General features: G+C 42.3%; 1 protein-coding gene across 1 annotated transcript; it reads left to right on the forward strand.

The window, feature by feature from the left end:
* The first annotated feature begins 21,214 nt into the window (after positions 1-21,214).
* LOC117559062 lies at positions 21,215-27,542 on the forward strand. Its single transcript, XM_034235705.1, has 8 exons — positions 21,215-21,295; positions 25,198-25,411; positions 25,507-25,582; positions 25,825-26,084; positions 26,204-26,284; positions 26,562-26,632; positions 26,980-27,077; positions 27,358-27,542. Exons 2-8 carry the CDS (start codon positions 25,211-25,213, stop codon positions 27,525-27,527), a joined length of 957 nt encoding a protein of 318 aa, XP_034091596.1. The 5' UTR covers positions 21,215-21,295; positions 25,198-25,210; the 3' UTR covers positions 27,528-27,542.
* The last annotated feature ends 201 nt before the right edge of the window (positions 27,543-27,743 follow it).

The raw sequence follows: 27,743 nt of genomic DNA on the forward strand, positions 1-27,743 counted from the left end.
ATATACTTCGCCAATAATGAGGCTATATAATATAAGAGATCGAGATCTACGGCTCCAGAGATCACCTCCGTTACAGCGTGGTCATGGTTTGACTCCAATAGAATTGACTCTGCATTTTTTATCGCACTCTAGAAGCTATGAGTAATAAATACACTCCAAAATGATTAAATATCAATATTTCAGAGCAAAATAGTAATTACTCTGGAAAAAATACTCACCAATATTTCCTGTGTATGGGATTAAGTTCCGGAGACTGGCTAGGCCCCTCCCTCACCTAAATGTGCTTCTTCTTTAGCCACTCCTGTGTTGCCTTGGTCTTATGTTCAGGGTCATTGTCCTGCTGGAAGACCCCTCCGTGACCCATTTTCAGAGTCCTGGCTGAGGAAAGGAGGCTGTCGGCCAAGATTTTAAGGTACATGGCCCCGTCCACCCTCTCCTCGATGCAGGGAAGTCATCTTGTCCCCTTAGCGGAGAAACACCCCCAAAGCAGAATGTTTCCACCTCCATGCCTGACGGTGGGGATGGTGTTCTGGGGTTATAGTCAGCATCTCTCTTCCTCCAAACATAGCGTGTCGAGTTGATGCCAAAGATCTACATTTTGGTCTCATCTGACCACATCATCTTCTTTTGAGTAAATCAGATGTTCGTTGTCAAACTTCAGACGGGCTTCTCATCTTCTTCTTGATCAGGGGGCCTTCAGGCGCTGCAGGATTTGATCCATTATGATGTAGTGTGTTACCAATACTTTTCTTGGTGCATGTGCTCCCAGCTGCCTTGAGATCATTCACAAGTTCCTCCTGTGTAATAATAATAATATATGTTATTTCTATAGCGCTTTTCTTGAACCCAAAGACGCTGCTGTGTAGTTCTGATCCCTCACCTTTCTCCTGATCATCAAAACCCCACGGGGTGAGATCTTGTGTGGAGCCCAGCCCGATTGCAAACCACGCCCCGTAAAACTCCCAAAAAGTTTTGTGAAGCCGCCATTTTACTTTTGTTGCCGTCAGTTATGGGGAGAGTAGGGGCTCAGAATACTGAAATCTGTATTGTTTCATCGTTTTTTCCTTTTAATTTTGTATTATTTTCTAAACCACACACTGTTATTTACTCAACAATAACACATAGTTATCCTTGTGTTTATTTATTTGTTTGATTAATAAACACAAGTTGGAGTCTGTCAGGACCGAGGGTCGGAGCAGCTCATAGTAGTTGCTTTAGAGAATTTTACACCCGGAAATAAGTATTCTCTCCGCTTCGCTTGACAACCCACGTGATAGTCCTCAAGCTCTGTGATTGGATGTTTGAGTGTGCGCCGAGGGTTACGCCGAGCGTCGAACAGCACTTTGAAATAGGATGGAACCACGGCAGACTGTCCACCCCGTCTCCCCTCCTCCCCCACCCCGTCCCCAGAACTACACATGCTGGCTATTATGTTTCGCAACATGTTCTCTATCTATGGCACGTCTCTACTGGGAATTGTAGTTTTAAAAGACGTTTTCATATTTCCCATAATAAGAAGTTGCCAGTATTAAACTGTGTACATCCCTGGAGGTTTAGGGGATAGGAAACACTCAAATTTAAAACATATAGGCTAATTAATAAATGGGTGAAAATGGCTTGTGCCCATAATGGGCAGCATTAATCCACATTAACCCACATGACAGCTAAGGTCAGAAGAGCTTTATTTAACAGCTGGTCTTATGTCTGTGACCCCTCCTGTTGTTCATTGATAAGCCTGAAACATGCACTTGGCAAGGTTCAGAGGCAAATTTTGCAAATATGGCAGTAGCCATCGATCATCTTAAGATAAGATATACTTTATTCATCCCAAGTTGGAAACATTTGCGTTACATCAGCATGTGTAACAGTTGTAAATATGCAGTGGTGTTTATTTGTAAATCATTTAGTATAATCACACAAATTCTGTGTTTTATATTTAATAATTCTGTGTTCTTTATTTATTGATTGTTCAATACCTGACAAGGCCGGAGATGAAATACTTGGGTCGCAGGTTCATCAACAGTGCATTACAAGACATCTATCAATATGTGTGTACCTCCACCATTAAACTGTCCTATTCTGCACATTTCTTATACTATCTACATACATCTTATAAGAGTATAATACATATGTATAATATCAGTTAAAATAAGTGCTTAAACATACAGTAGTTAACATTGCAGGAAAGCAATATCTTAGTACTTTGTCAGGCTTAATATTTATACCCCCAAAGCTTTTTTCTTATTCAAAATAAGACCTTAACCTAAAGTATTCTTTAATGTTTAATGTCTGTCTGTGTCCCTATTAATATCTAATAATAAAAATAATACATTTCAATAACGTGCTTTAACCACCAGGTGTCCCTTTCTATCAGCTTTGCACCGTTATGGTGTAAATATACCAATATACCGATTGGATCAAATATAAAAGCCAGCCGAATTAGTATTGATACTGCAAGGAGACTTATATTGTGAAGATAAATTGAAGATTTTGTTTTATTGATATATTTATGATCCACGTCACATATTCAGTTTCGGCGGCAGTTCTTCCTGTTTGTCTAGAAGTCTTCTGATCAGGGCTCTATAAATAGCGAACTACGGCAGATATGTAATATTTAATGCAGCCGAACCGTGTATTACAATGCCGTTATGTGATGACTTTCAAAGAGAAAAGCAAGCACACTCGGAATAAAGAATTATTTTATTTTTAAAAAATGTTTTCGGATTTCACATCAACAGGAAGTCCGGTTAACTAAAATGTCCGTGCGGAACAATACCCCAACCCATAGATCCGTGGGTGAATAATGTCAATCACCACATTACACACATCCCTTTACATTTACATTTAAATGTACATTACAGTATTTCGTGAGGCCTTCTAAAATGTTTTTAAATATAATTAGGGTTGTAGTTTTTAGTTGCCTGGCAACGCAATCGCACAACGGCACGCCCATTAATTCCACAACCACACACATGGATTAACATCGATTTAATACATTAATGTAGCCTTTGTTTCTGCTAAAAGAGGTGTCAACCAGCTGGGGCAACAAGAACATCGGCGAAATCGAGTGTGACTATTAAAAAATAAATAATTATTATATTAATATTGACAATAACAACCGACCGTCGGGGAGCGTTCTCATGGCGTCTATTATCAACGCTATGGGAGGTCTATGAAGGTCTATGGGACGCCCTGCCCGTTGAAAACGGACTCTCAAGGGGTACCCTGTCCGTAATAGAGTAACGGGGAGGGGCCCTGACCGACCGTCAACATGTGACGGGTTGGGAGTGAGATAGGGCTGCACGATTTTGGGAAAAAATCTAATTGCGACTTTTCTGACAAATATTGCGATTGCGATTCGAATTGCGATATTTATTTTTAAGCGACCCAACGGAAGTTTATTGTAAAACTCATAACTCCGGCTAGGAAGGTCGTATCAACATACTCCCATCTCTAGCACCCCCGCAGCCCGAGCTACGAGTGAAATAACTAAACTTACATGAAACTTCCGTTGGGTTGCTTTAAAGCAGGGGTGCCCAACCAATCGATCGCGATCGACCGGTCGATCGCGGGGAGATTCCCAGTCGATCACGAGATGCGTCTAAAAATAGAACAACAACATTCTGTTTTATCGTTAATGTCCTGTAACATAATCTTCCCGTGCCAGAATAATGCACTTGAACGCATCAAAGCTTTGTGATTGGCCGGCTAGACCCCATGTGTCGGGGCGTGGCTGGTCGGCAGTGCACTATTTCGCTGACGTTGTCCAACTTGTCCGTGTCAACAGGAGTGACAGTCCGCACACACACAAGACCGCAATTATGGCAGAAGCAAAAAAGCCCAAAATATATAATTTTCACTCCGAGTGGGAGGATGATTATTTTTGTATCTATTCCAATTCAAAGTCCATCTGTCTCATCTGCAATGCGAGCGTGGCTTTATCGAAGAAGGGTAATTTAGGAGCGGCATTTCAAAACAGTGCACAAACGCCACGAGACGGAATTCCCTCCTAATTCTGCCCTACGCTCCAAAAGGGGAGGGGCCTGAAAGGACAGCTAAATGCACAGCAGTCAATTTTCACCAGGCCCAACAACAAGAGCAAGGCTGCTACCATAGCATCTTATCGTGCCAGTCACGTTCTTGAGAAACACATGAAGTCTTTCAAAGACGGTGAAGTTGTGAAAGAAGCATTCATGGAGGCTGCTGACGCGCTTTTTGGGGACAGTAAAAATAACAGAAGCATTTCAACAGGTTTTTGATATAATAAAAACTCAAGTTAGATACCGTTATTAATCAGCTTTAAGTTTTAGTTTGAACTTATTCATTATAATTATTGTACAAAATGGTATAAGAATGCAAACTTAAAAATGGATTATAGTCTATTATCAATTCAGGTTAAGAAACTAGTGTTGCTGGCATTCTATTTTAAAAGGCATTTCTTTTTATAATCTACTAAAATGCAACAAAAAAAGGGTTTGATTCTATTAATGTTGTCTTTTTTATTGCACTGTTGCAGCAGATTCCTGAGTAGCTTCAGATCTGAGTTGTCTTATTAGTAAACCTAATTTATACTTTTGTAGCAACACTATTTTTATATAATGGCAAAGAAAGGGTTCAGAGTCTTTTTTAATTTTTCCCTGTGTCATATGTGGCAGCACTGTTCAATGTTTCTTGAAAACATTACCCACTGTAGTGACGTGTGAATAAACTCCAACTCTGTATCAACAACACTGTTGTGTAGCTTCAGTTAAATACTTGTATGTGTGTAGATTAGAAAGAGGTAAGATAAAGGATCTGCAGTATTTTATGAAGTATTAATCGTACAAAGGTCAGTTTTATACAAGTAGAAGTGTGTATTTACCTGTTAGTAGGCTGTCAGTAACTACGTCTCTCTATTTGGACTGGTAGATCTCGGCAGCATGGCAACTTTAAAAGTAGCTCTCGGTTCAAAAAAGGTTGGGCACCCCTGCTTTAAAGTCAAGCTTCAGTTAAAGATTCACCCTTTTAGATGTAGAACATGTGATGGAGCATTACTAACCTGACTCAGATGGTTTGTTTCACCAAACCATCTAGGAAAGCTCCATTGGAAGCCATTTGGAAAGGGCAGGCACTTTCAAAAGCACTTGGCAGGTGATTGGATCAATCTGTCGATCACCTTCTATCAGTGACGTGCAGTGAGGTTCATGGCAGGTGAGGCACTGACTCTTTCAGAGTCAGATTTACAAATATTATATTTTGACCTTAATCGAAATATTCGGTTATTTTCAAAAGCTTTTTTAGTCTGATGCTTCGATTCATTTTAAACAGACCGTTCAACAAAAGGATACCCAAAATCTAAATATTGGATTGTTCTTTCTTAGAAAGATCCCATTTTCATTACAATTGGGGTCTTACCTTGACTTGAAGATGAAGTCCATGCTATCCTTCTGGACAACAATCTCTATTACTTTTTTGTAAAAGTCCTCCTTATCTTCCTCTAGTTTCAAAAGTCTAGTTTGTTGTTTGCGTCTACCGTCTCTGCGTAGAATAACAGTAGCAACAAGAACCTGTGGGCTCACTTGCGCCCCCTTTAGTGCGGCAGAGGTTATGGCTGCCTCCCCTGGTGCTTTTTTCATTGCCGTTGTATGATGAGACCAGCGAGCTAAAATATCATATATACGTGAAATAAGTTATTTAGAGACTATGGATGGCGAGGATAAATGTAATAAAGGGATCTACAAACATTACATTGGTGACATATAGTGAGATGGTGCAGGCATGCGCTTAGGGCCCGCTTTCCAGCCAGTTTCTGTGGGGTGACGCATTCTGAGGTGAGGCAGATCTCATCTGTGCCTCACCTTACCCCACAGTAACTGGCTTGAGCGCGCTCACAAAATAAGTGCCCGCGTTAAATTAGTGCCCGTGCTCCAGCCAGTTACTGTGGGCTTACGAGAGGCAGAGCTCGTCCCTGCCTCACTTCTCATCGCTACCCATAGTTGTAGCGGAGCTCGGCCAATTTGCTGATTTTGACTATAAAAAGCGATTGGAACAGGGTCGGCGTCATGGGGGGTCATTCGCGGGCCATGCCCCCCCAAATGAGTCACTGTGCCCCCCCAACGCAGGGTGGGCAAGCCTTGCCACTTTGCCGTTTTGTTCTTTTTCTAATCATATAAGTGAAAACGTTTCCACTAAAGGTTTTTTGTGTGAAATACATCAGAAATAAAGAATACAAATATAAAACACAGCCTGAGGTGTGCTCACTGCTGCTCTCTGATTGGTGTGTTGCTTGACCAATGACCCCCGACCTTTTTTTTGTTATCATTACGTGGCTGTGTGTTTAGATGAAAGCCCGGTGGCGATCTGTTAATCTGTTACACTGATTATACAGTAAAGCCATCGAAAATAATATGATATACAGTACAGTACAAGTACATGGGTCTCTGTGTTTCATTCAAGCTCTGTGTGTGTATGGCACGAGCGCATTTTGTGAGTGCGCGAGCGGTAACGTGGAATGTTGTTGTTAGCATCTGGTTAGCTAGCTATGCTAACGGATATAAAGGGCTGTTTCTACACCAAGGTGGAGGAGAGTCCTCTCCGGTCAGACTGAGAGGATCTTATAACGTCAGCTCAGTGAGGTAAGGACTCTCTCAGTGTTTAGATAGTTCACTTTAGTGTAAGTTATCTTATCTCAGTGGGTCTCAAACGGTTTGGTCACCATTTATGTAAGTATTTTCGAGGAATACCTTAAGTTTATATGATCATTATAGTTATTAAAGAGAGAATAAATGAAAAACGGGTATGAAATACTATAGGACAGTAACACAAGAATACAGTTTAAAGGGGAGTGATTAGTAAAATATCCATAAAGAAAAAGTAAATCTGTGTACAGTTCTGTTTCCTATGGATGCTGAGAGATGTAGACTATCCATAGATCTCTTCACTTTGCTCTCAAAGTGCACCAGATTGATGCTTTTAACTTCAATATTTTAAAAATAATCTTCCTGGGGGAGCATGCCCCCAGACCCTCCTAGATGAGGTTAGGTCCACCCCCACCTACAACATGTTCACATGGACAGGATACTAAATACATTTGCACACTTTTTATATGTTGGCCTATGTCCATATCAAATCAAATCAAGTTTTATTTATATTCCACATTTTTCAACGATTTTTGGTCGAGCCAAAGTGCTGTACATATAATAATAAATAACCTACAGTAAAGACACTTTACAGCAAATACAACGGCACAGTTTATGCAGAATATCAGTATGAGAAAACGACACCCTCTGTCCTTATATGTTTCTGTTTTGGTGGTCGTGCTACAACCGTGCATGTATGCAGAAGTCATAGGTGCGCTATACAATAGCACTACACCCTGCAATGTGTGTGAAAGACAACAGACTTTACAGCATGTTTTTTTAAATTGAAGTTGCGTTGGTGTTTGTGTGTTGGTTGTTGACGGCAGTGTGTGCCCCCCCTTGGTAAATGATTGCCCCCCCATTCGATTTGTTCTAGAGCCGACCCTGGATTGGAATCATACAGAAATCACACTTACAACACAGATCAGTGGAGACATTTTATTATTATTACTATTTAGATTTTCTTTAGTTGTTTTTCCGTTACATTGGAGTATGACTGCACGTCGCTGCCTTCTATCATGGGCCACTTCTGATTGATTAATAATGGCTGGTACATGTGGAGCACAGCACTTCTGATTGGTGTGGATGACTGACACACAAGAAGAAAAAAAAAAATGTAAAAAAAATAATATATATTTTTTTTTAAATAGCAGGCTTTGCGATTTGATAATCGCATCATCTCGAATCGCGATTTCGATTTAAAATCGATTAATCGTTCAGCCCTAGTTAGAACGTGTTGGTTTTTCAGGTCTCAGGCTCGAAAATGAAATTCCCAGAACAAATGACCATATCTTCCCTTCTAAAAGGGAACAATTAATAATCTTTTTCTCAAAGTAATGATAAACCTGTGAGTTGAATGTAGAAAAGTCAGAATCAATATAGATGTTTTTTATTGTAAAGAAAATTCAGATTGAACATAGTAAAAAAACTGTAAATTATAGTGTCCGTCCAAAAAAAACTTATAGTGAAAACTACCCTTGGATAGTATGATGTATGGTAGACTAAAAGCTTTAGGAATCCAAAGTACAACATATAATAAGTACCCTGTATCAAGATTGATGCAAAACAAGTGACATTTGACCTTTTTAGAGAGGTTTAGCAAAAAAAACTCCACCTCTGGGGTGATTTGGGTGGAAATGGGCGTTTTTGCCGTTTCTCTGGAACCCATTGGTCGATTTTGGTGATTGACCTCTCTTTTTAACCGTTAGAGCCAATATAATTGAAGGGAAAATTTCCACAACACCACACGTTAACAAAAAAAAGTGACACGCTCTGACATCTGAAAATGGAAAAGTAGGTTTATTGCTTATGGATGATCAGAAATCATTTCAAAGTGACACAGACACATTGGATTAACCTATGGATTAACTTCAGCAGCGTTTTTATCGTTTTAATGCCATTGAAGACCACTTTTGATGAGACAACAACGAAGGTAAGAGATATTGTCGTTGTTGCTATACCTAGCGCCATGTGTTGTGGTGTCTGTTTTTGTTCTTATCATAGAGTGATGATGTAGGGTCCCTCAGGGCTCTGTTATTGGTCCCCTCCTCTTCTCCCTGTACACAAACTCGCTCGGATCAGTCATTAGCCCGCATGGTTTTTCTTACCACTGCTACGCTGACGACACCCAATTAATTCTGTCCTTTCCACGCTCAGAGACCCAGGTCGTCGCACGCATCTCTGCTTGTCTAGCTGACATCTCTCAGTGGATGTCTGCTGACCACCTCAAGCTCAACCTTGACAAGACTGAGCTGCTCTTCCTCCCGGGAAAAGATTGTCCAACTCTTGACCTGACAATCAACATCGGCACCACAGTTGTTTCCCCGACTCAGACTGCAAGGAATCTGGGTGTGACCCTAGATAACAGCCTGTCCTTCACTGCAAACATCGCTGCTACAACCCGTTGCTGCAGATACACGCTTTACAACATCAGGAAGATACGTCCCCAGCTGACTCAGAAAGCGACTCAGGTTCTGGTCCAGGCTCTCGTCATCTCACGCCTAGACTACTGCAACTCCCTCCTGGCTGGTCTACCTGCATGTGCCATCCGACCTCTGCAGCTCATCCAGAATGCAGCGGCTCGTCTGGTCTTCAACCTTCCTAAATTCTCCCACACCACTCCGCTCCTCCGCTCCCTTCACTGGCTTCCGGTAACTGCTAGAATCCACTTCAAGACACTGGTACTTGCTTACCATGCTGCGAATGGATCTGGCCCTTCCTACATCCAGGACATGGTTAAACCGTACACCCCAGCGCGTGCACTACGCTCTGCATCAGCCAAACGACTCGTTGCGCCCTCGCTGCGAGGGGGACCCAAGTTCCCATCGGCGAAAACACGTGGGTTTGCTGTCCTGGCTCCAAGATGGTGGAATGAGCTCCCCATTGACATCAGGACGGCAGATAGCTTGCACATCTTCTGGCGCAAACTGAAAACTCATCTCTTTCGACTCCACTTCGAGCGTTAGAACTATTAACGAAGCACTTTTATACTAATAAAGGACTGGCTTACCTAAAGCCAGTTGAGTAGCACTTGAAATGTTTGGCTCTATGAAACCTGATGTACTTATATGATTCTGTTTTCTTCAAGGTTGTGTCTTCCTGGTCGAATGTACTTATTGTAAGTCGCTTTGGATAAAAGCGTCAGCTAAATGCAATGTAATGTAATGTAATGTAATGTAGGTACCTATCGATTCTGTGTCTTCTCACGATCTAATCGATGGGTTGGATTAGTTCAGTTACGATAAGTAATAAGGGTGTTATGAGTGAGTTTCTGTGCACGCGGCGTTAGAATTTTTTCGCTCGTGGCTACTTCAGAGACTGAGCGTTAGCTTTGTGTTTTTTTTTTCAAAAAACAATACAAATGCTCAGTTAGCTGAGTTTCTTCCCGTTACATGGATATCAAACATTCATAGTTTATTAAATATTAAGAAGCCCTCAGACGCTGTTTCCTGCAGATTATGCGTTTTTCCGCCCGGGGGCGGGTCGATGGGGTTCAAGAGGTTAATTAATAAAAATAAACCTACCATTTAAAATATAGACTGTTCATTTATTATTATTTATTATTAGTGGGTGCACTTAGAAAATCGGCAAGGGATCAAATACTTATTTCCTCCACTGTATATAAATGGTGTATGATTGTAACACACTAGTGAAGATAGGATATATCAATGTTGCATTTTATCATAGTTTTACTGGTAAATTGAAGAGTGTGTAATGCAATGCAATGCGTCACCTGCTAGCTTAAATGGACTAATGCAGGTAGTGTTACACCTGTAGCTAGTATGTATGTGTTCTGGATATCTGCAGTCAGTGTGTATTGTGCGTTAATTGCAAGCTGACTTTTTGATCTTTTATGTTTAATGCAAGTTTAAGCATGCAAACAAATGTTTATGCAGATGCATCACTTACTAAACCCAGCCGACAGTATGCAGCCACGTTGCAGTAATGTGCTTGTTTCTGTATTTTCAGAACGAACAAAGTAAAATGAATTTATTTTAACCTTATGCTTATCACAATAAATTAGTGCTGACACACTGATGCTGAGCTGAATATGCTGCCTAAATTACATGAAGTGCAAAATATGAATGTACTCACATGCGGTTGTTGACGTTGAAGCTTGTTGTCAAATTCAGATTCTGTGGCTCAGAGTTGTCTGTAGAGTTGAGATATAGGCCACCATGTGATCATTTATAACCATGACTTTATTTCCTAGCCTACCTGGACACGGTGGCACCAGCAGGAAGGATAACATGTCTTGGTTTCAGTCAGTTACACTCTTTTGATCATAGATGCTCTCTCAGGCTTTCCCATCCTCGCTGCGAATCAAATAACTGTGTCCTTTTAAATGGATTTAGTTTGTGTTTCCAAATGACACCCCCACCTCCTCCATTTGAAAGATAATCATGGTGAGCTGCCAGTGACTGCTGACCCTTTGTCTTTTAAATTATACAGTTTGATCTGTGGTTGTTTTAAACTGCACATTTCAAAGTAAATATTAAGCTTAATTCCACATCATCACTGGGGTGTCAGCAGTGGCAAAGAATATCTGATTCATTACAGAATGTGGCAAACTGCCAACTGGCCTCTGATCATATGTTGTTTAACTATGTATCAAATGTGGAAATTTGAGCATTTTTTCAAACACGTAGACATTCATGAACTTTGTATGATGTGCCTGGTTTAAGTTTGGGAAATGGGCAAAGCACGGTGGGGGTTAGCCTTTTTATGTATATGAAAGATTACAAGTAAAGAGAATTATATTCATCTTGTGTGGCTTGATTCAACCATGGCAGACCTTAAGTAAAATCTCAATATGATACTGGGGGTCCCTATCATCTACAGCAACACTTATAACTCAAGAAAAAGTTTTAGATGATCTTATGAATACCATCTACAAGATGCAGCATCCTCTGAGATCCATGTTTTATCCATCCACTTATCTGCAGTCGGGTCGCAGAGGATGCAGTTTGAGCAGAGGGCCCAAAATGTCCTGTACCCCAGGCACATCAACCAGCTCTGACTGGGGGATTCCATTACACTCAGGTCCTGGGTGCTAGTGGATCGCCGGAGCTGTTAGATTAACATTAACATGCTTATTGTAGTTCTGAGTGCAATGCCTGTAGCACCATCCTCTTGATGGAGCATATGTGTGGGCTGGACCAGGAAAGGAGTGAGCAGAGGGTCGAGTTGTCGATTCCTGTTCTGTTTTTCGCTACCATGAAAACCAAACAATGGTGTAGCTGTAATAAAGTCAGAGTGGAAACAGTCGTGTGTAAATCTAATTTTGTCAGAAATCGGGAGAAATGCGGGAGAAATATGATCATGGGAGGAAACCGGGAGAGGGCTATCCCGCGAAAATCGGGAGGGTTGGCAAGTATGGTCCTGCCTGCTTCACTCAACCCTAACAGAATGAACCAACCAGAAGTGGACCCAGCAGATGATTCATTTGAGGTGGAATTAAGTAATTTTACCTTTTTTTTACCACTATTGCGGTAAGCATGTTGTAACTTCCGGTTGTTGTCATCTCCGGGTATCCCGTGTGTCCGTTCTGTTGCTGATAGCTTATTATCTTAACTTAATCGATCGTTTTAAAACTCTTGATCACGGCAACTGCCTGACGTTGTAATCACACGTTACTATAACTTAAGCTCTCACAACTCTCCTTCTCTTAGCGACTGTAACTCCACAGTTGCCTACACTCTTTTCGGGTTTGCTAACGGTAGCTACTTTAGCTTGATAGCTAGCCATGGCTCTTTCCCCACCCTCGGGTGCTATTTCCTGCTCTAACTGTCTCATGTTTGGTTACTTCCCTACCTCCTTTACTGGTACCGATACATGTGTTAAATGTAGTATAGTTGTTAGGTTGGAGGCGGGAATCATAGCCATAGAAGCCCGGCTCCGCATCTTAGAAAGAAACTCAGCTACAGTAAAGCCCATGTTAGCCGGTGCGGACCGGCAAAAGGTAGCTCCTATTAGCCGTCCCCCGGCAACTCCCGAGCAGCAGGGAGACTGGGTGACTGTTCAGAAGGGGCATAACGCGAAACCCGCAGGTCCCCACCAACCCGTTCACGTATCTAACAGATATTCCCCACTCAGCGAGACACCCGCTGAGAAGCCAACTCTGGTTATTGGTAGCTCTATTATGAGACACGTGAAATTAGAGACCGAAGCCTCCACAGTCACATGCATTCCGGGGGCCAGAGCGGGCGACGTTGAGGCGCATCTTAAACTGCTGGCTAAAAATAAACGTAAATACAGTAGGATTGTTATTCACGTCGGTGGTAATGATGTTCGTATACGCCGATCAGAATGCACCAAACTTAATGTGGAGTCGGTGTGTAGTTATGCTAAGACAATGTCGGACACCGTAATCTTCTCTGGTCCCCTCCCCAATCTGATCAATGATGACATGTATAGCCGCATGTCATCATTTCAGCGCTGGTTGTCTTGGTGGTGCCCAGCAAACAATGTGGGCTTCGTAAATAATTGGACAGCCTTCTGGGGAAAACCTGGTCTGATTAAGAGAGACGGCATTCATCCTACTTTGGAAGGTGCCGATCTCATTTCGGCAAATATTTCAGGGCTTTGTGGACTTAATCCATGACAAACTGGAGTTGAGACCAGGAGGCGGAGTCGCAGTCTTACACGCTTCTCTGCGCTCTCTCCTAGGCAGTCATCCATAGGAATCCCGAACCCAATAAAATACCCAATATTAGCGGTGTGTGTGTCTGCCCAAGGACAAGTTAAGGTAAAACCTAATAGAGGTGTCATACATAATAACCTAATCAAAGTAAATGTAACAACTACTACAGTGCAACAAAACAGGAATATTAAATGTGGTCTCTTAAACATAAGATCTCTAGCATCTAAAGCAATATTGGTAAATGATTTAATATCAGATTATAATATTGATATATGCTGTCTCACTGAAACTTGGTTGAGACATGAAGAATATGTCAGCATAAATGAGGCCACTCCACCCAGCCATATCAATACTCATATTGCCCGAGGCACGGGCCGAGGAGGTGGAGTTGCAGCCATCTTTGACTCAAGTTTACTTATCAATACTAAACCAAAATTAAATTATACCTCCTTTGAAAGTCTCGTTTTTAGTCTTACGCATCCGACCTGGAAAACTTTGCAGCCAATCTTATTTGTTACAGTGTACCGTGCACCAGGTCCTTATTCAGAATTCTTATCTGAATTCTCTGAGTTTTTATCAACTTTGGTTCTTAAAACAGATAAAGTAATTATCGTAGGTGACTTTAATATTCATGTTGACGATGATAAAAATAGCCTTACTGTTGCATTTAACTCTATATTAGATTCTGTTGGTTTTTGTCAGAGTGTAAATAAACCAACCCACTGCTATAATCACACTCTCGACCTTGTTCTGACTTATGGTATTGAAATTGAGCAACTATTAGTCGAACCGCATAATCCTGCTTTATCCGACCATTTCTTAGTAACTTTTGAAGTACTGTTACTAGACTACAAAGCATTAGTCAAAAGCTCCTGCAGCAGAAACCTATCTGTTAGTGCTATAGCCAAATTTAAGGAAGAGATTCCACCAATACTTAACTCGATAGCATGTCTGCATGTAAGGGAGGAAACTTATACAAAATGTACACCACCCCAAATTGATCATGTTGTTGATAGTGCTACAGATGCGCTGCGAATAAAATTAGACTCTGTTGCTCCTTTGAAAAAGAAGAAAATAAAACAACATAGACTAGCTCCATGGCATAATGCCGAAACCCGCAAAATAAAGCAAAAGTCGAGACAACTTGAAAGGATATGGCGTTCTACTAAACTTGAAGAATCTCGTTTAATTTGGCATATTACTCTCAATGAATATAAGAAAGCATTGCGTAAAGCGAGAGCAGCTTACTACTCTTCATTAATAGATGAGAATAAGAATAATGCAAGATTTCTTTTCAGCACTGTAGCCAGGCTGACAGAAAGCCACAGCTCGATTGAGCCTTCTATTCCCATAGCACTCAGTAGTAATGATTTTATGTGCTTTTTTAACGATAAAATTGTTACTCTTAGAAACAAAATTAATGACCTCTTGCCTTTGGCCAGTATAGTGTTATCAACAGCTCCCGGAAACGTAAGTTCTAATATTACACTAGATAGTAAACTAGAATGCTTTTCAGCCATAAACCTTGAACAATTAAATTCAATGATTCTCTCTTCTAAACCATCAACGTGCATGTTAGACCCAATTCCAACTAAGCTGTTGAAGGAAGTTTTTCCATTAATTAGCACTTATTTATTAAATATTATGAATATGTCTTTATTATCAGGCTATGTTCCACAATCATTCAAAGTAGCAGTGATAAAACCGCTTCTTAAAAAGCACAACCTCGATCCAGAGGTTTTAGCCAACTATAGACCTATTTCTAATCTTCCGTTCCTCTCAAAAATTCTTGAGAAAGCGGTCGCAAAACAGTTGTGTGATTACTTAAAAAACAATGATTTATTTGAAGCTTTTCAGTCTGGCTTTAGAACACATCATAGCACAGAGACAGCTCTGGTTAAAGTCACAAATGACATTCTAATAGCCTCTGACAAGGGACGTGTCTCTATTCTTGTTTTGCTCGATCTCAGTGCTGCATTTGATACTATCGACCATGATATCTTATTGCAAAGACTAGAGCACTTAGTTGGCATACAGGGAACTGCTTTAGACTGGTTTAGGTCCTATCTATCTGAACGCTCTCAGTTTGTACGTGTCAATGATGAATCTTCCACGCAAACCAAAGTTAGCCATGGAGTGCCACAGGGCTCAGTGCTCGGACCTATTTTGTTCACATTATATATGCTTCCGTTAGGCAATATTATAAGGAATCATTCTGTAAACTTTCATTGTTATGCGGATGATACTCAACTATATTTATCAATCAAGCCTGATGAAATTAATCATCTAAATAAAATTCAAGACTGCCTTAAGGACTTAAAAACGTGGATGACCTTAAACTTTTTGATGTTAAACACGACCAAAACTGAAGTTATTGTACTTGGCCCGAAGAATCTACGAAACAAATTATCTAAGGATATACTAACTATGGATGGCATTAATTTGGCCTCCAGTGAGACTGTAAGGAATCTTGGTGTTATATTTGATCAGGATTTATCCTTTAACGCCCACATAAAATCAATTTCAAGGACCGCCTACTTCCATCTACGTAACATTGCAAAAATCAGGCATATCTTGCCTCAAAACGATGCAGAGAAACTAGTCCATGCATTTGTTACTTCAAGGCTGGATTATTGTAACTCTTTATTATCAGGGTGTACCAAGAAGTCAGTCAAGTCGCTTCAGCTGATTCAAAATGCTGCGGCTCGTGTACTAACCAGAGTTAGGAAAAGGGACCACATTACTCCTGTTCTGGCTGCCTTACACTGGCTCCCTATAGAACACAGGATAGAATTTAAAATTATTCTTCTCGCCTACAAAGCCCTTAATGGGCAGGCGCCATCTTACCTTAAAGAACTCATTATACCCTACTGTCCTACTAGGGCATTGCGTTCCAAGAATGCAGGGTTGTTGGTTGTTCCTAGAGTCTCTAAAAGTACAATGAGAGCCAGAGCCTTTTCTTATCAAGCTCCACATTTGTGGAATCAGCTTCCAGTTTGTGTTCGGGCGGCAGACACCCTATCCGTTTTTAAGAGTGCGCTTAAGACCTTCCTTTTTGATAAAGCTTATAGTTAGGGCTGATTAGATCCAGCCCCTAGTTTTGCTGATATAGGCTTAGTTTGTCGGGGGACATCTTACTTCTTCCTTCTCTCTGTCTATACCTGTGTACTCTCATGTTCCGATTAACCCAGCTTCCCCAAATGTCTTTATTTTTGGTGTCTATATACGCCGGGATCCGGAGTCATGGATGATCCTGCGCTCCTCTGTCCTGGATCGCGAGCCCTGGATCTTGAGTCGTGGCTGTGGTCCTGGATCATAGGTCCTGGATGGATATCCTCGTGGATTCATCCTCCTATTATACACACATGCATTTCCAAACATTTGGACTACCTATGTTGCAAATGTATTATCTTTTCAATTTACACACGGCATCTATTGCACGTCTGTCCGTCCTGGGAGAGGGATCCCTCCTCTGTTGCTCTCCCTGAGGTTTCTCCCATTTTTCCCTTTAAACTGTGGGTTTTCTCCGGAAGTTTTTCCTTGTACGATGTGAGGGTCTAAGGACAGAGGGTGTCATATTGTCATACTGATATTTTGTACAAACTGTAAAGTCCACTGAGACAAATGTAACATTTGTGATATTGGGCTATATAAATAAACATTGATTGATTGATTGATTTTGGCTTGCTGCTTCGATTGGTGGAAGGGAGCATCCAGTGTTCGGCAGAAGAGGGCCGCTCTGGTAGAGGCGCACCGGTTGGCAACAGAGAAACCATGTTTTGTGAAGTTCTTACCTGGCTGGATTATGGACTTCCTCCAGACATGTGATTCCCGGCCTGCTAGCCCCAGGCATGCAAGCTCCCTGCCTCCCAATTCCCAACCTGACACCATACGTCTCGGTGTGTTCCGTCTGGAGTCAACCCCTGCTTCTTCCCCATTTCCTGCTCCTGTCCAGGAGCCATTCTCGGGTACTCGTCTGGCTTTTGGAGGTCCACTGAGCCTCCAAAAGGCTCCTAAGAGAAGGAGTCGCAAGTCTAGGCTAGCAGCCCGAGCCCCAGAGGCCATGCTTTGGGCTCCAGTACAGGCCCCAGCAGCCATGGTTCCTGCTCCAGTACCGGCCCACACAGCCATGGTTCCGGCTTCAGAACCGGCCCACACAGCCATGGTTCCAGCCCCCGTTCTGGCCCCAGCAGCCATGGTTCCGGCCCCAATTCTGGTCCCAGCAGCCATGGTTCCAGCCTTAGTCTTGGCCCCAGCAGCCATGGTTCCGGCCCCAGCAGCCATGGTTCCGGCTCCAGAAACGGCCCACAAAGCCATGGATCCGTGCACCAGTACCGGCCCACACAGCCATGCTTCCGTGCTCCATTACCTGGCTTACACAGACAGGGTCCAGGCTTCTGTTCCGTGCCCAACAGCCATGGTTCCGGCTCCAGAACCGGCCCCAGCAGCCATGGTTTCGGCTCCAGTATTGGCTCTCCGGCCGACGCCAGCTCCCCGTGTCCTGCCGGCGTACCGGCCGACTCAAGCTCCCCGTGTCCTGTCGGCATTCCGGCCGACTCCAGCCCCCCGTGTTCTGTCGGCGAACCGACCGTCTCAAGTCTCCTCTCAAGTTCCTTCTCGGGTCCCCTCTTGAGTCCCCTCTTGAGTCTCCTCTCCAGTTCCCTCTCAAGTCCCCTCTCGAGTCTCCTTTCAAGTCACCTCTCGAGTTCCATATCAAGTCCCCTCTCTAGTTCCATATCAAGTCCCCTCTCTAGTCCCCTCTCAAGTCCCCTCTCGAGTCCCCTATCAAGTCCCTTCTCGAGTCCCCTCTTGAGTCCCCTCTCTAGTTCGCTCTCAAGTCTTCTCTCGAGTCTCCTCTCGAGTTCCCTCTCGAGTCCCCTCTCAAGTCCCCTCTCGAGTTCCCTCAGGAGTCTCCTTTCAAGTCACCTCTCGAGCTCCCTCTCAAGTTCCCTCTTGAGTTCCCTCTCAAGTCACCTCTCGAGTTCCCTCTCGAGTCCCCTCTCGAGTCCCCTCTCGAGTCCCCTCTCGAGTTCCCTCTCAAGTTCCCTCTCAAGCCCTCTCTCAAGTCCCCTCTCCAGTCCCTACTCAAGTCCCTTCTCTAGTCCCTACTCAAGTGCCGTTGAAGGTTCCGCTGGGGGTCCTGCCAACTCCATGTCCTGTCCCGTTGGGGGTCCCGCCAACTACTCTTCTGCCGGGGGTCCTGCCAACCCTATGTCCTGTCCCGTTGTGGGTCCCGCCGACTACTCTTCTGCCGGGGGTCCTGCCAACCCTAAGTCCTGTGCCGTTGGAGGTTCCGTTGGAGGTCCTGCCAACTCTATGTCCTGTCCCGTTGGGGGTCCCGCCGACTACTCTTCTGCCGGGGGTCCTGCCAACCCTATGTCCTGTGCCGTTGGAGATCCCGCCGACTAGTCTCCTGCCGGGGGTCCTGCCAACCCTATGTCCTGTCCCGTTGGGGATCCTGCCAACTACTCTTCTGCCGGGGGTCCTGCCAACCCTGTGTCCTGCCCCGTTGGGGGTCCCGCTGACTGCTCTTCTGCCGGGGGTCCTGCCAACCCTGTGTCGTTGGAGGTCCGCTGGGGGTCCTGCCAGCTCCGTGTCCTGTCCCGTTGGGGGTCCCGCCGACTGTTCTCCAGCCGGGGGTCCTGCCAACACCATATCCTGTCCTGTTCGGGGTCCAGCCGACACCTTCTCCGCCGGGTTTCCTGCCAACACCGTGTCCTGTCCTGTTTCGGGTCCCATCAACACCAGCCCTTGCTCCGTCTTGGGTCCTACTGACACCAGCCCAGGTTCCGTCCAGGGTCTCGTCTACGTCTGACCCGCCAGGGGTTCCACCAGCTCCTGCCCGTCCTTGGGCCCGGCCCCCTGAGTTCCCCAGCCGCGGTCTTCGCCCTCGAGCCCAGCCCCCTGAGTGCCCAGTTTACATTAAAGGGGACCTATCATGCAAAATGCACTTTGCGTCGGGGAACTCACGCAGCATCAGAAAATAAAACCCTCTCTCCGTACCCAAATCTTTTAAAAATGGGTGTACAACGAGCGGATACAGATTCCATCCGAACTGACGCCAAATCGGCAGCGGACCCACAGAAAGTTGCTATCAGAAACAATGCCTGACGTGTTTTGGACGTAATCTCGTCTTTGTTTACATTAGCAAGCCTCACTAACACTCAGAGCTAACCTGTACTGAAGAGCACATGTGTTTAAAAAGCAGGAAATAAAAAAAGAACTCGCCTTGTGATAAACTTGCAAGAGAAAAAGCATTTGAGCTCCATACTGTTTCAGAAATAATCTTTGATGTGGTTTAAACAGGATGGCGTTTTATCTCAGCGGAATTGAACTTTATCTCCGGTAGAATTCTGATCAGGCATTAGCTCCGCCTCCTCTTCTTTTCTTTTTTTCAAGCTAAGGACCCAAGATCCTTGTATCTCTAACAGGGCTTCAAAAGAGGGGTTTGAGCAGTATGAGGCATGGCTACAATGGGTGAACTGTTTGGTATTTTGAAAAAAACAACTTCACAGACATGTTTTGTATAGGTATGGCCCTACAATATATGTTTCAAGCATGATAGGTCCACTTTAACTATCAAATGTTTTGCCAAATACATCTGTAATTTTACAAGAAATGTTTTTATAATTCCATTCAATCTTTTTCTTTTAACATATATTAATTGTTAGAATAGAGTCATACACCTCTAAAAAAAACTGAATACATATTGTTTTAAATGATACAAAAAGCTTAAAGACAGAAGATTACTGTTGTTATTTTTTTTAAATACCGTAAATTCAAGATTCAAGGCTTTATTGTCATTTGGACATTAGCTTCAGTGTAGATATGTCAATGAAAAACTGAAGTCACAGGCTCCTCCAACAGTGCAACATATATATAGAACATAGAACAAATAAAACAGATATATAGAAATAGTGCAAGTAAATACAAATAAAATAGAATAGAAATAGTGCAAGAAGAGTCTATATGCAAGTCAATGGAATATGATTGCACTGCCGTACCAGGCCGTGATGCAGCCAGTCAGGATACTCTCTATGGTGCACCTGTAGAAGATGCAGAGTATCCTGGAGTCCATGTTGAACCTCCTCAGCCTGTGGAACAATTACTTCAAGTCCAGGGACTTTTCACACGGAGAGAAAACATACACATGTTGAGAGGAAACTGCATTTTTTTTTAAACCACCCATACGAACAAATTCCAAACTTCATTGCATCACAACAGAAGGTGTTCATCTGTGGAATAACTGTAATCAAATCAAGTTTTATTTATATAGCACATTTTTTAAATGATTTTTGGTCGAGCCAAAGTGCTGTACATATAATAATTACCTTGTAAGGACACTATACAGTACATACAACAGCAGAGTTTGTGCAGAATATCAGTATGAGAAAACGACACCCTCTGACCTTAGACCCTCACATCGTACAAGGAAAAACTTCCGGAGAAAAACCCACAGTTTAAAGGGAGAAATGGGAGAAACCTCAGGGAGAGCAACAGAGGACGGATCCCTCTCCCAGGACTATGGGCTCAGAACAGTCTCATAATACACACATGCACACAGAAGGATTCACACTTGTATTTCCGGATCCACACTTGTGTTTTTCAATGCATACACAAATGTGTTCCGTTTCATATACATGTAAATAAAATCCAAACACAGAAAAAAGTTTTACATATGTATTTTTGATCCACACATATTAGTTTTCCGTTTAAAACCGCTGCACCTTCAAACACAAACAGCTTTCTGTGCACGGATCGCTGTGCATTCGTGTGTGGGTTTTTTGAGACTCCCCTGACGCTCACCCGATTCGTATTTGTAATTTCTCTCATCTATAGCCAATCAGATGTCTCCTCCAGTCTAAGCCAATCACATGAGCGCGCCCCCACGTGAGTAGGATTTCTTGCGTTCGTGACGTAGCACTTCATTTACGCATTTTGCGCAGTCCGGACTCCGGAGCTGACAGGTCAGAGGCATAGGTCAGAGGTCATCTTTAAAATGGCGTCTGGTGGTCGCGCGCCTCCCGCTCCAAGTGTAAGTTATGTTTAAATTATGAAATACTCCTAAATTATGAAGGATTGGTTTTGCTTAGTTGTTAGTTGTTTAATTCGAGAATTATATAGAACTGTTTTGGTTAGCTGTGTTGTAGTAGCTGAGCTCCATAAGCTAACATTAGCTAGCGTTGTCTGTCTAACGGTCTAACGATCTAACGATCCCCCATTCTTATTATGTGCTTCTGCTACCAAATAAAATGTTGCAGTGAAGTGAATGTGAGAGAAAATTAATTGACTGTTCGACAGGGTGTAACGCCTCGGGTCGAGGTAGCAGCACAGTAGGGATGTGCATCTCCATCACTGAGGCCGATGCGATGCGCATCTCGATACGTTGCCACGATACGATACATTAACGATACATTTGAAACACCAGGCGATGCGATACGATACGATTCACCCCTGTTGCGATACAGTTCGATACGATTTGATTCAACATTATGCGATTCGGTGCGATACGATGCGATTCAACACGATGCAAAAATAATGATACTTCAATTTGGTACGACAGAGGATTTTTGTTTTATTCCTTATATGCAGCAAATCATACATTAACAAAAAAGTGCTTTACATATTTGGTACTGCACATCCCATCATGCCGTTTATTTTTTTACCTTTAAAAGCTCTCCAGAGTACAATTGTATAACACCTCACAGTTAAACAATGTAAGGATGCATTGCTCATGATTAACAATGTGCAAATAACAGCTACCATAGAGCAATGCCCATACAGCTGCCAGCCTGATGTGCTTAACACTCATTCATAGGCAGGGTTTCCCACACATAGACTATACCTGGGCGGGCCGCCCAGGTATATTAACGGCTGCCCAAGTATATTTCGCGACCCATTTAGTTTTTTTTTTTTTTTTTAATAATTTTTTTTTTTAATGTTTTTTTTTAATTATTCGTCCGTGACCACGACGCCATCTGCGATCGATTAACTTGTAGACAATGATCCCTCGCTCCCTTGCTCTGATCTCGCCTCCTTCTGGCCTGTTAAGTGGCCTGCCTCACACAGGGTGACTGGCTGTCCACATGATGTGGCCTGCCGACATGGCCACTGTCATACAGATCATAAATCAAAGCCCTTGATTGGTCTCTGTGTGTCATTCAAGCTCGGGATAACCTCAGCTCAGGTGAGGTAAAGGACTCTCTGAGTGTTTAGATAGTTAACTTAGTCTAAGTTCTCAGTGGGTCTCAAACGGTGTGGTCACCATTTATGTAAACACATATTTCCATTTGAGAGGGTAGTGATTGGTCTAATGGAGAGTGAGGTGGGCTGAAGATCGGAAGGCTGTGAGTTCAAATCCCGCCAGGAACACCACCACTAGTGTGCCCTTGAGTAAGGCACTTAGCCCTTAGTTACTCCAGGGAGAATGTCCCTGTAATCGGTCATTATAAGTCGCTTTGGATAAAAGCGTCAGCTAAATGAAATGTAATGTGATTAGTAAAATATGCATGAATAAATAAATAAAAAGTTAACTAGGTGAAAAAAGGTAAGATACACTTTTAAAACTTGTTGAGAGAAAACTAGTCTTTGCTGCTGCCTCAAAGAGGAGCAGGGGGGAGAGGAGGGAGACAGGAGAGGCTGATTCAGGAGCACAGACACACTCACAACTATAAATGAACCAAAAATAAATGAACAAGTTTCAGTGTTTTTTTCATATTGGAAATGGGATGTTATTGGTTATGGCCTTGATTTTATGATTATTGAAATGTATACAGTTCTGTTTCATATAGGTGTTTCCATAGATCTAGTCTCTTTATTTTCCCCTCAAAATGCACCAGATTGATGCATTTAACTCCAAAATAAAAAATAAAATCTTACCGGGGGGGCATGCCCCTGGACCCCCCTAGAGGATTTGAGGTCGACCCCCACTAAAAATCACATGGATAGGTTCCTAAATACATTAATAAATACATTTATTTTTTTAAATAGTAGCCCATTTCCATATGTTCATGTGTGGGTAGTAGATTTAAACTATAGGGCTGTCATTATGGACCCTGCCTGTACCTGTTCGCTCTGCCATCGCGTGAAGGGTCTGCTAACAAGCGACCAACAGAAAGGTTAATGTTGTTGCACGTCACCTCAACCCCCCCCCCGCTACCACCACCCCCCAAAGTATATTTCAGATCTGTGGGAAACACTGGCAGTTAATGGACCAGCACCAGAGGCCTTCCCATACACACAGGCGTTGGAGCTGTTCTTCATGAAATCCCAGAAGGATGAAGTGCTCTGACAAACAGTGCCATCTTTGCGCAAAATGATTATACCGGAATGAAAAGTCAATAAATAATGTTGTTAAAACTTTTTTTTTTCGCGCACCCCCCCCCCCCCCCCTCCTTGCCACCACCCGCCCAAGTATATTTCATATCTGTGGGAAACACTGATAGGCTAACTCACCAGTGAGCAGAAAGCGGTGGGTTCTATATGAACAATAAATAATACAAATAACCTTTCACAAACAGGTATTTCATAACTGCTTACAGTGAGGAATACATTTAAATTATTATTGGCCGTCACAGGCTGCTGTAAACTAAACACCACTCTCTCTGACAGAACACCTCACTGAGTGATTTAACTCATATGTCTAACTTTGAGGTTTCTCTTTTCAGCCGCAGACCCCATGTCGACTCTTTATGTGCGTCGCTAAGTTCCTCGTACTACTTGTGTACTTTAAATCGGCTCGGCATCGTTAACAATTTGCGAGCGATTTTTCAAGTTGACCGTCTGTGCCGCGCACATATACCATCAGGACGTTACTGATGGGGTGCGGCTGCGGAGTGATACTGTGTGTATGCAAGCCCGCATCTAGGACGGATCTATGTATCATGGCTGTAGACCTGTTAAGTAATAAAGATACCTCATACAAAGGTCTACGGATACCTTATTACTCTCCATGACCTGCGGTCAACTATATAGCCTAGCATAAAGGACTATTACACCGTCTTTCTTGAACAATCCGAAGTGTTGCCAAACGTTTGATTTGTAGGTATTTTTCGGTGCGCTGTGTTTCTCTTTCTCCTCGACTTCCGTGTGTGTTGATAACTGAGACTCTCGGCCTCCGTAGTGGCGAAGATATCAAAGATCGTATCTGCTGAGCGTTGACAAGATTAGGGGATTTTATATGAATGAATCGGTTTTTTACCGATGCAAAGACGCTACGCAATCGATGCATCGCGAGTTCAACCCGGTTCAACCCAAACTGTAGCCGATGTGCACTCTTTCAACCGGTGCACTCGCATCTTGAACGTTTATGCCGGTGCACCGATGCGAATCGGTGAATCTTAACATCTCTACAGCACAGGCTTTAGTTCAATTAATAGCCAGGGAGTTGTCTGCGACTCCAACTCCACCAGAAGTGAGCATAGCAGAGAGTGCACCGGTCAGCGTAGCAGTCAGGGCGGTAGACAGCGTCCAATCCCACAATGATGTCAGGGTGAGACAGGCGATGAGAAGGTGATTTAATAGACTTTTTTTTACATTTGACAGTTCAAGATCAAACTGTGGCTTAATCCCGTAGATGTGTAAACATCTGATATTTGATCTCACCCCTCGCATTACTCTAATGTAATGTTGAGTTAATGTTTTAAAACATTTGTCCATAGTATGTATCCTCCATTACTGCTTTTAAAACCTTTAACAACCCCTTGCCTTGAAACGTCCCAAACACAATATATTAATGTTTTCAAAACAAATATTTTGGTAAGATAAAGCTAAGTGTCAAGATTGTTTTTGTATCGACAGAATATTAACTATGATTTCGCTTTTTATTCATACAATTTGTTCAACCTATGTTAACAAAACCATCAACGCAAGCCAATGATTTGGAAATGATATTAACAATGTCTAGTCTCACAGATCCTTTTGTCATTCCCACATCAGGCAATTCCCAAGTATGTTCAGTACTGATCAGCCAAGAGGCAAAAGACGATTTCCCACCCCGGCTCCTTGCATCGTCAAACGGACGGACTTTCACATATATGTCCTTTCGGGACCCAGTCAGTTTACACCTAAGGGCTCGGAAGAGCTACCACTTGCCTATGCTGGCCTTGGAAAGAAGATGCTAAATCTACCGGACAACTTATTGCACAGTGAGGTAATCATATAAACAGACAGTATTAAAGATTTCTCAATGATTTAAAATGTGAATCACTTGCTGAATATTGTATGTTATTTCACTTTGTTTTAAAGACTATGGCTTCGGTTGAGGAAGAATTTCCAAAACTGAAAACATTAAAAGGAGGCTGGATGTTTTTCAAGTCAGCAGGTAATATTGTTCTCATCTCCATTGGTGAAAATGCTGTGTTGTGTTTTTCACACTCAGAAGCCCCACATATGTGTTTTCTGTTGCCCTACTTTGAATTACCATTCATATCACTTCTTCAAGTTGTATAAAACAGTACTAAAGTTTGCCTGACAAAGTGTAACGTATATCCCTAATATTAATGTATGTACTGTCAGGTGGTTTTAAAGCACACTTGTGTTGTTCCTATTTTGATTTTAAAATAGGTGGTAGTGGACGTCGAAAGCTGTCCATAATTCCTACTGACTCCGAGGGGTACTCCACAAGGCTCCTCAAAACAGCGTCCAACAACGGAAAAAACATTGTGTTTGTAATTCCACTACAGGAGCAACTTTCTACCGAACCACTACCCTATGACTCGGCAGAGTTTGCAAAGATGCCACAGTCAACCTGCATAACATGTGGCAGTCAAATGCCTTTGCAGCTGTTGCCTTTACATGTGGAGGAATGTAATGACATATTGACTGTAATCTGTTATTAAAACATTTCTCTCATTTCTCAAATAAATATGTAATGTTTTAGTTTGCTCAAATGACTGTTTCAAAGTCTATAGAACCAATTCTCTGTACCTTTTTTGTTTTTTAGGAGAGTGAATCTGGGACTTCTCTTGATGAAGTGATTGAGCAGCCAAATCCACCTAACACAGGGATGGGAGAATTGTCAGAGGTAGTTGATGCTGTCTTCTCCTGTTAAAGTTACTTTGCAATTTAGTATAAAAGCCTTATTGTTTTCAGTAAATAATGACAGCATGATTGCAGGTGTGTAGGTAGGGTATAACACATTTCACCAAACTGACTTTTTGCACACTGTCTATGTACTCATTTTTTATCATAGAATTATGTTTCCTGTATCACTTATCTGAGAGAGAATTATTAAACATAAAACCTCTTATAATAATGTGATATGTTTTAAAGGTATTGACATTTGTTTATGTTTTTTACAGGTTTGCCCTATATGTCTTGAATCTTACCCGATTGATGTCCTCTCATTTCATGCAAGCACATGTGGTGAAGGGTAAGACGTTTTGACTTGTTCAAGCAAAAGATAGAAGATAGACATGTTTTGAGAGAGGTGAACAACATATACAAAGTGTCAAACCTAATAACGATATCGTTTGGTGAATGTGCTTGTTCCTTTTTTGTGTTGTAAAATGCTGTAATGTTACAGCTATAGCAGCTGCATCAGAGCATGTGATGCATTTTTAGGAAATGTAGAAATCTTAAGAGCCGAAATACTTATTAGGGATCTGATTTAAATTACTTTGTTTGATATGCAAGAAGAAATATGTAAAAAAAGAAGGGCGCTCACTAGTCTCTATTTTCCATTCCTGTGAGTATGTTATTTGTTTTGTCTTTTCCAAGAATGGACCCTGCTCATCATAGCGATGCAGCCAGTATGACAAGGACAGAGGAAATGCCAGGACCTTCAGTTCAACGATTGCCAGCAACAGTTTCAGCAGGTTATTTATTCAGAACAATTACTGCTGTGGTGTAGTTTGAAACAGTGACTACTCACAAACACTTAAATAGCAATGATCACCAAAATGAATGTTGTTACATGTTTGATCCAGTAATATGGAAAGGATAATTGATTTCAAGTTACTACCTTTTAATATATTGCTTTAAAATACAGGGCTTACTAAATGAGACAATAAATGAAGTACTATTTTACAATTGAAGCTGACATATTATGAAGTTTATTGTACCAACCACTTTTTTTCCCTTCAAATTACGTTTCAGCATGGGCCAATGAAGTGGACCCCCGGAAGGCATGTCAGTTGTTCAGAGAGGAACGGCTGGAACGTAACTATGAATGTCCACGCCTCTTTCTGTCAATCGACTTGTTTGACGCAGAAGAAGAAACAGACAGTTCATTGATTTCATTCTTTAAAATGAACAATGTTAACTGAGCAGCTCCATTGAAGTGCAGGCTGAGAGGTATTAATAAATAGTGTAACTTCTCATGTTTCATTATAGGTTGTCATCTGGGTCGAATTTTGCCTTTTTGTTTGTTTTTACTTGCATGTTGAGGATTAAGTTCATGTCCCTTAGACCAGGGAAGAAATAACTAGTTACATTTATTGTATTGAAAGCTTGAAGGATGATTCATGTTGTCTCTTGGTAAG

Source organism: Gymnodraco acuticeps, unplaced genomic scaffold (assembly GCF_902827175.1).
Source record: "Gymnodraco acuticeps unplaced genomic scaffold, fGymAcu1.1, whole genome shotgun sequence".
Taxonomy (NCBI): Eukaryota; Metazoa; Chordata; class Actinopteri; order Perciformes; family Bathydraconidae; genus Gymnodraco; species Gymnodraco acuticeps.

What these genes read in the sequence shown, in the direction of transcription:
- LOC117559062 (XM_034235705.1), top strand. Translation starts at nt 25,211, where the DNA reads ATGTTCAGTACTGATCAGCCAAGAGGCAAAAGACGATTTCCCACCCCG. An exon ending in ACAACTTATTGCACAGTGAG is followed by an intron (nt 25,412 to 25,506) that starts GTAATCATATAA and finishes TTTGTTTTAAAG; the next exon opens with ACTATGGCTTCGGTTGAGGA. An exon ending in GATGTTTTTCAAGTCAGCAG is followed by an intron (nt 25,583 to 25,824) that starts GTAATATTGTTC and finishes ATTTTAAAATAG; the next exon opens with GTGGTAGTGGACGTCGAAAG.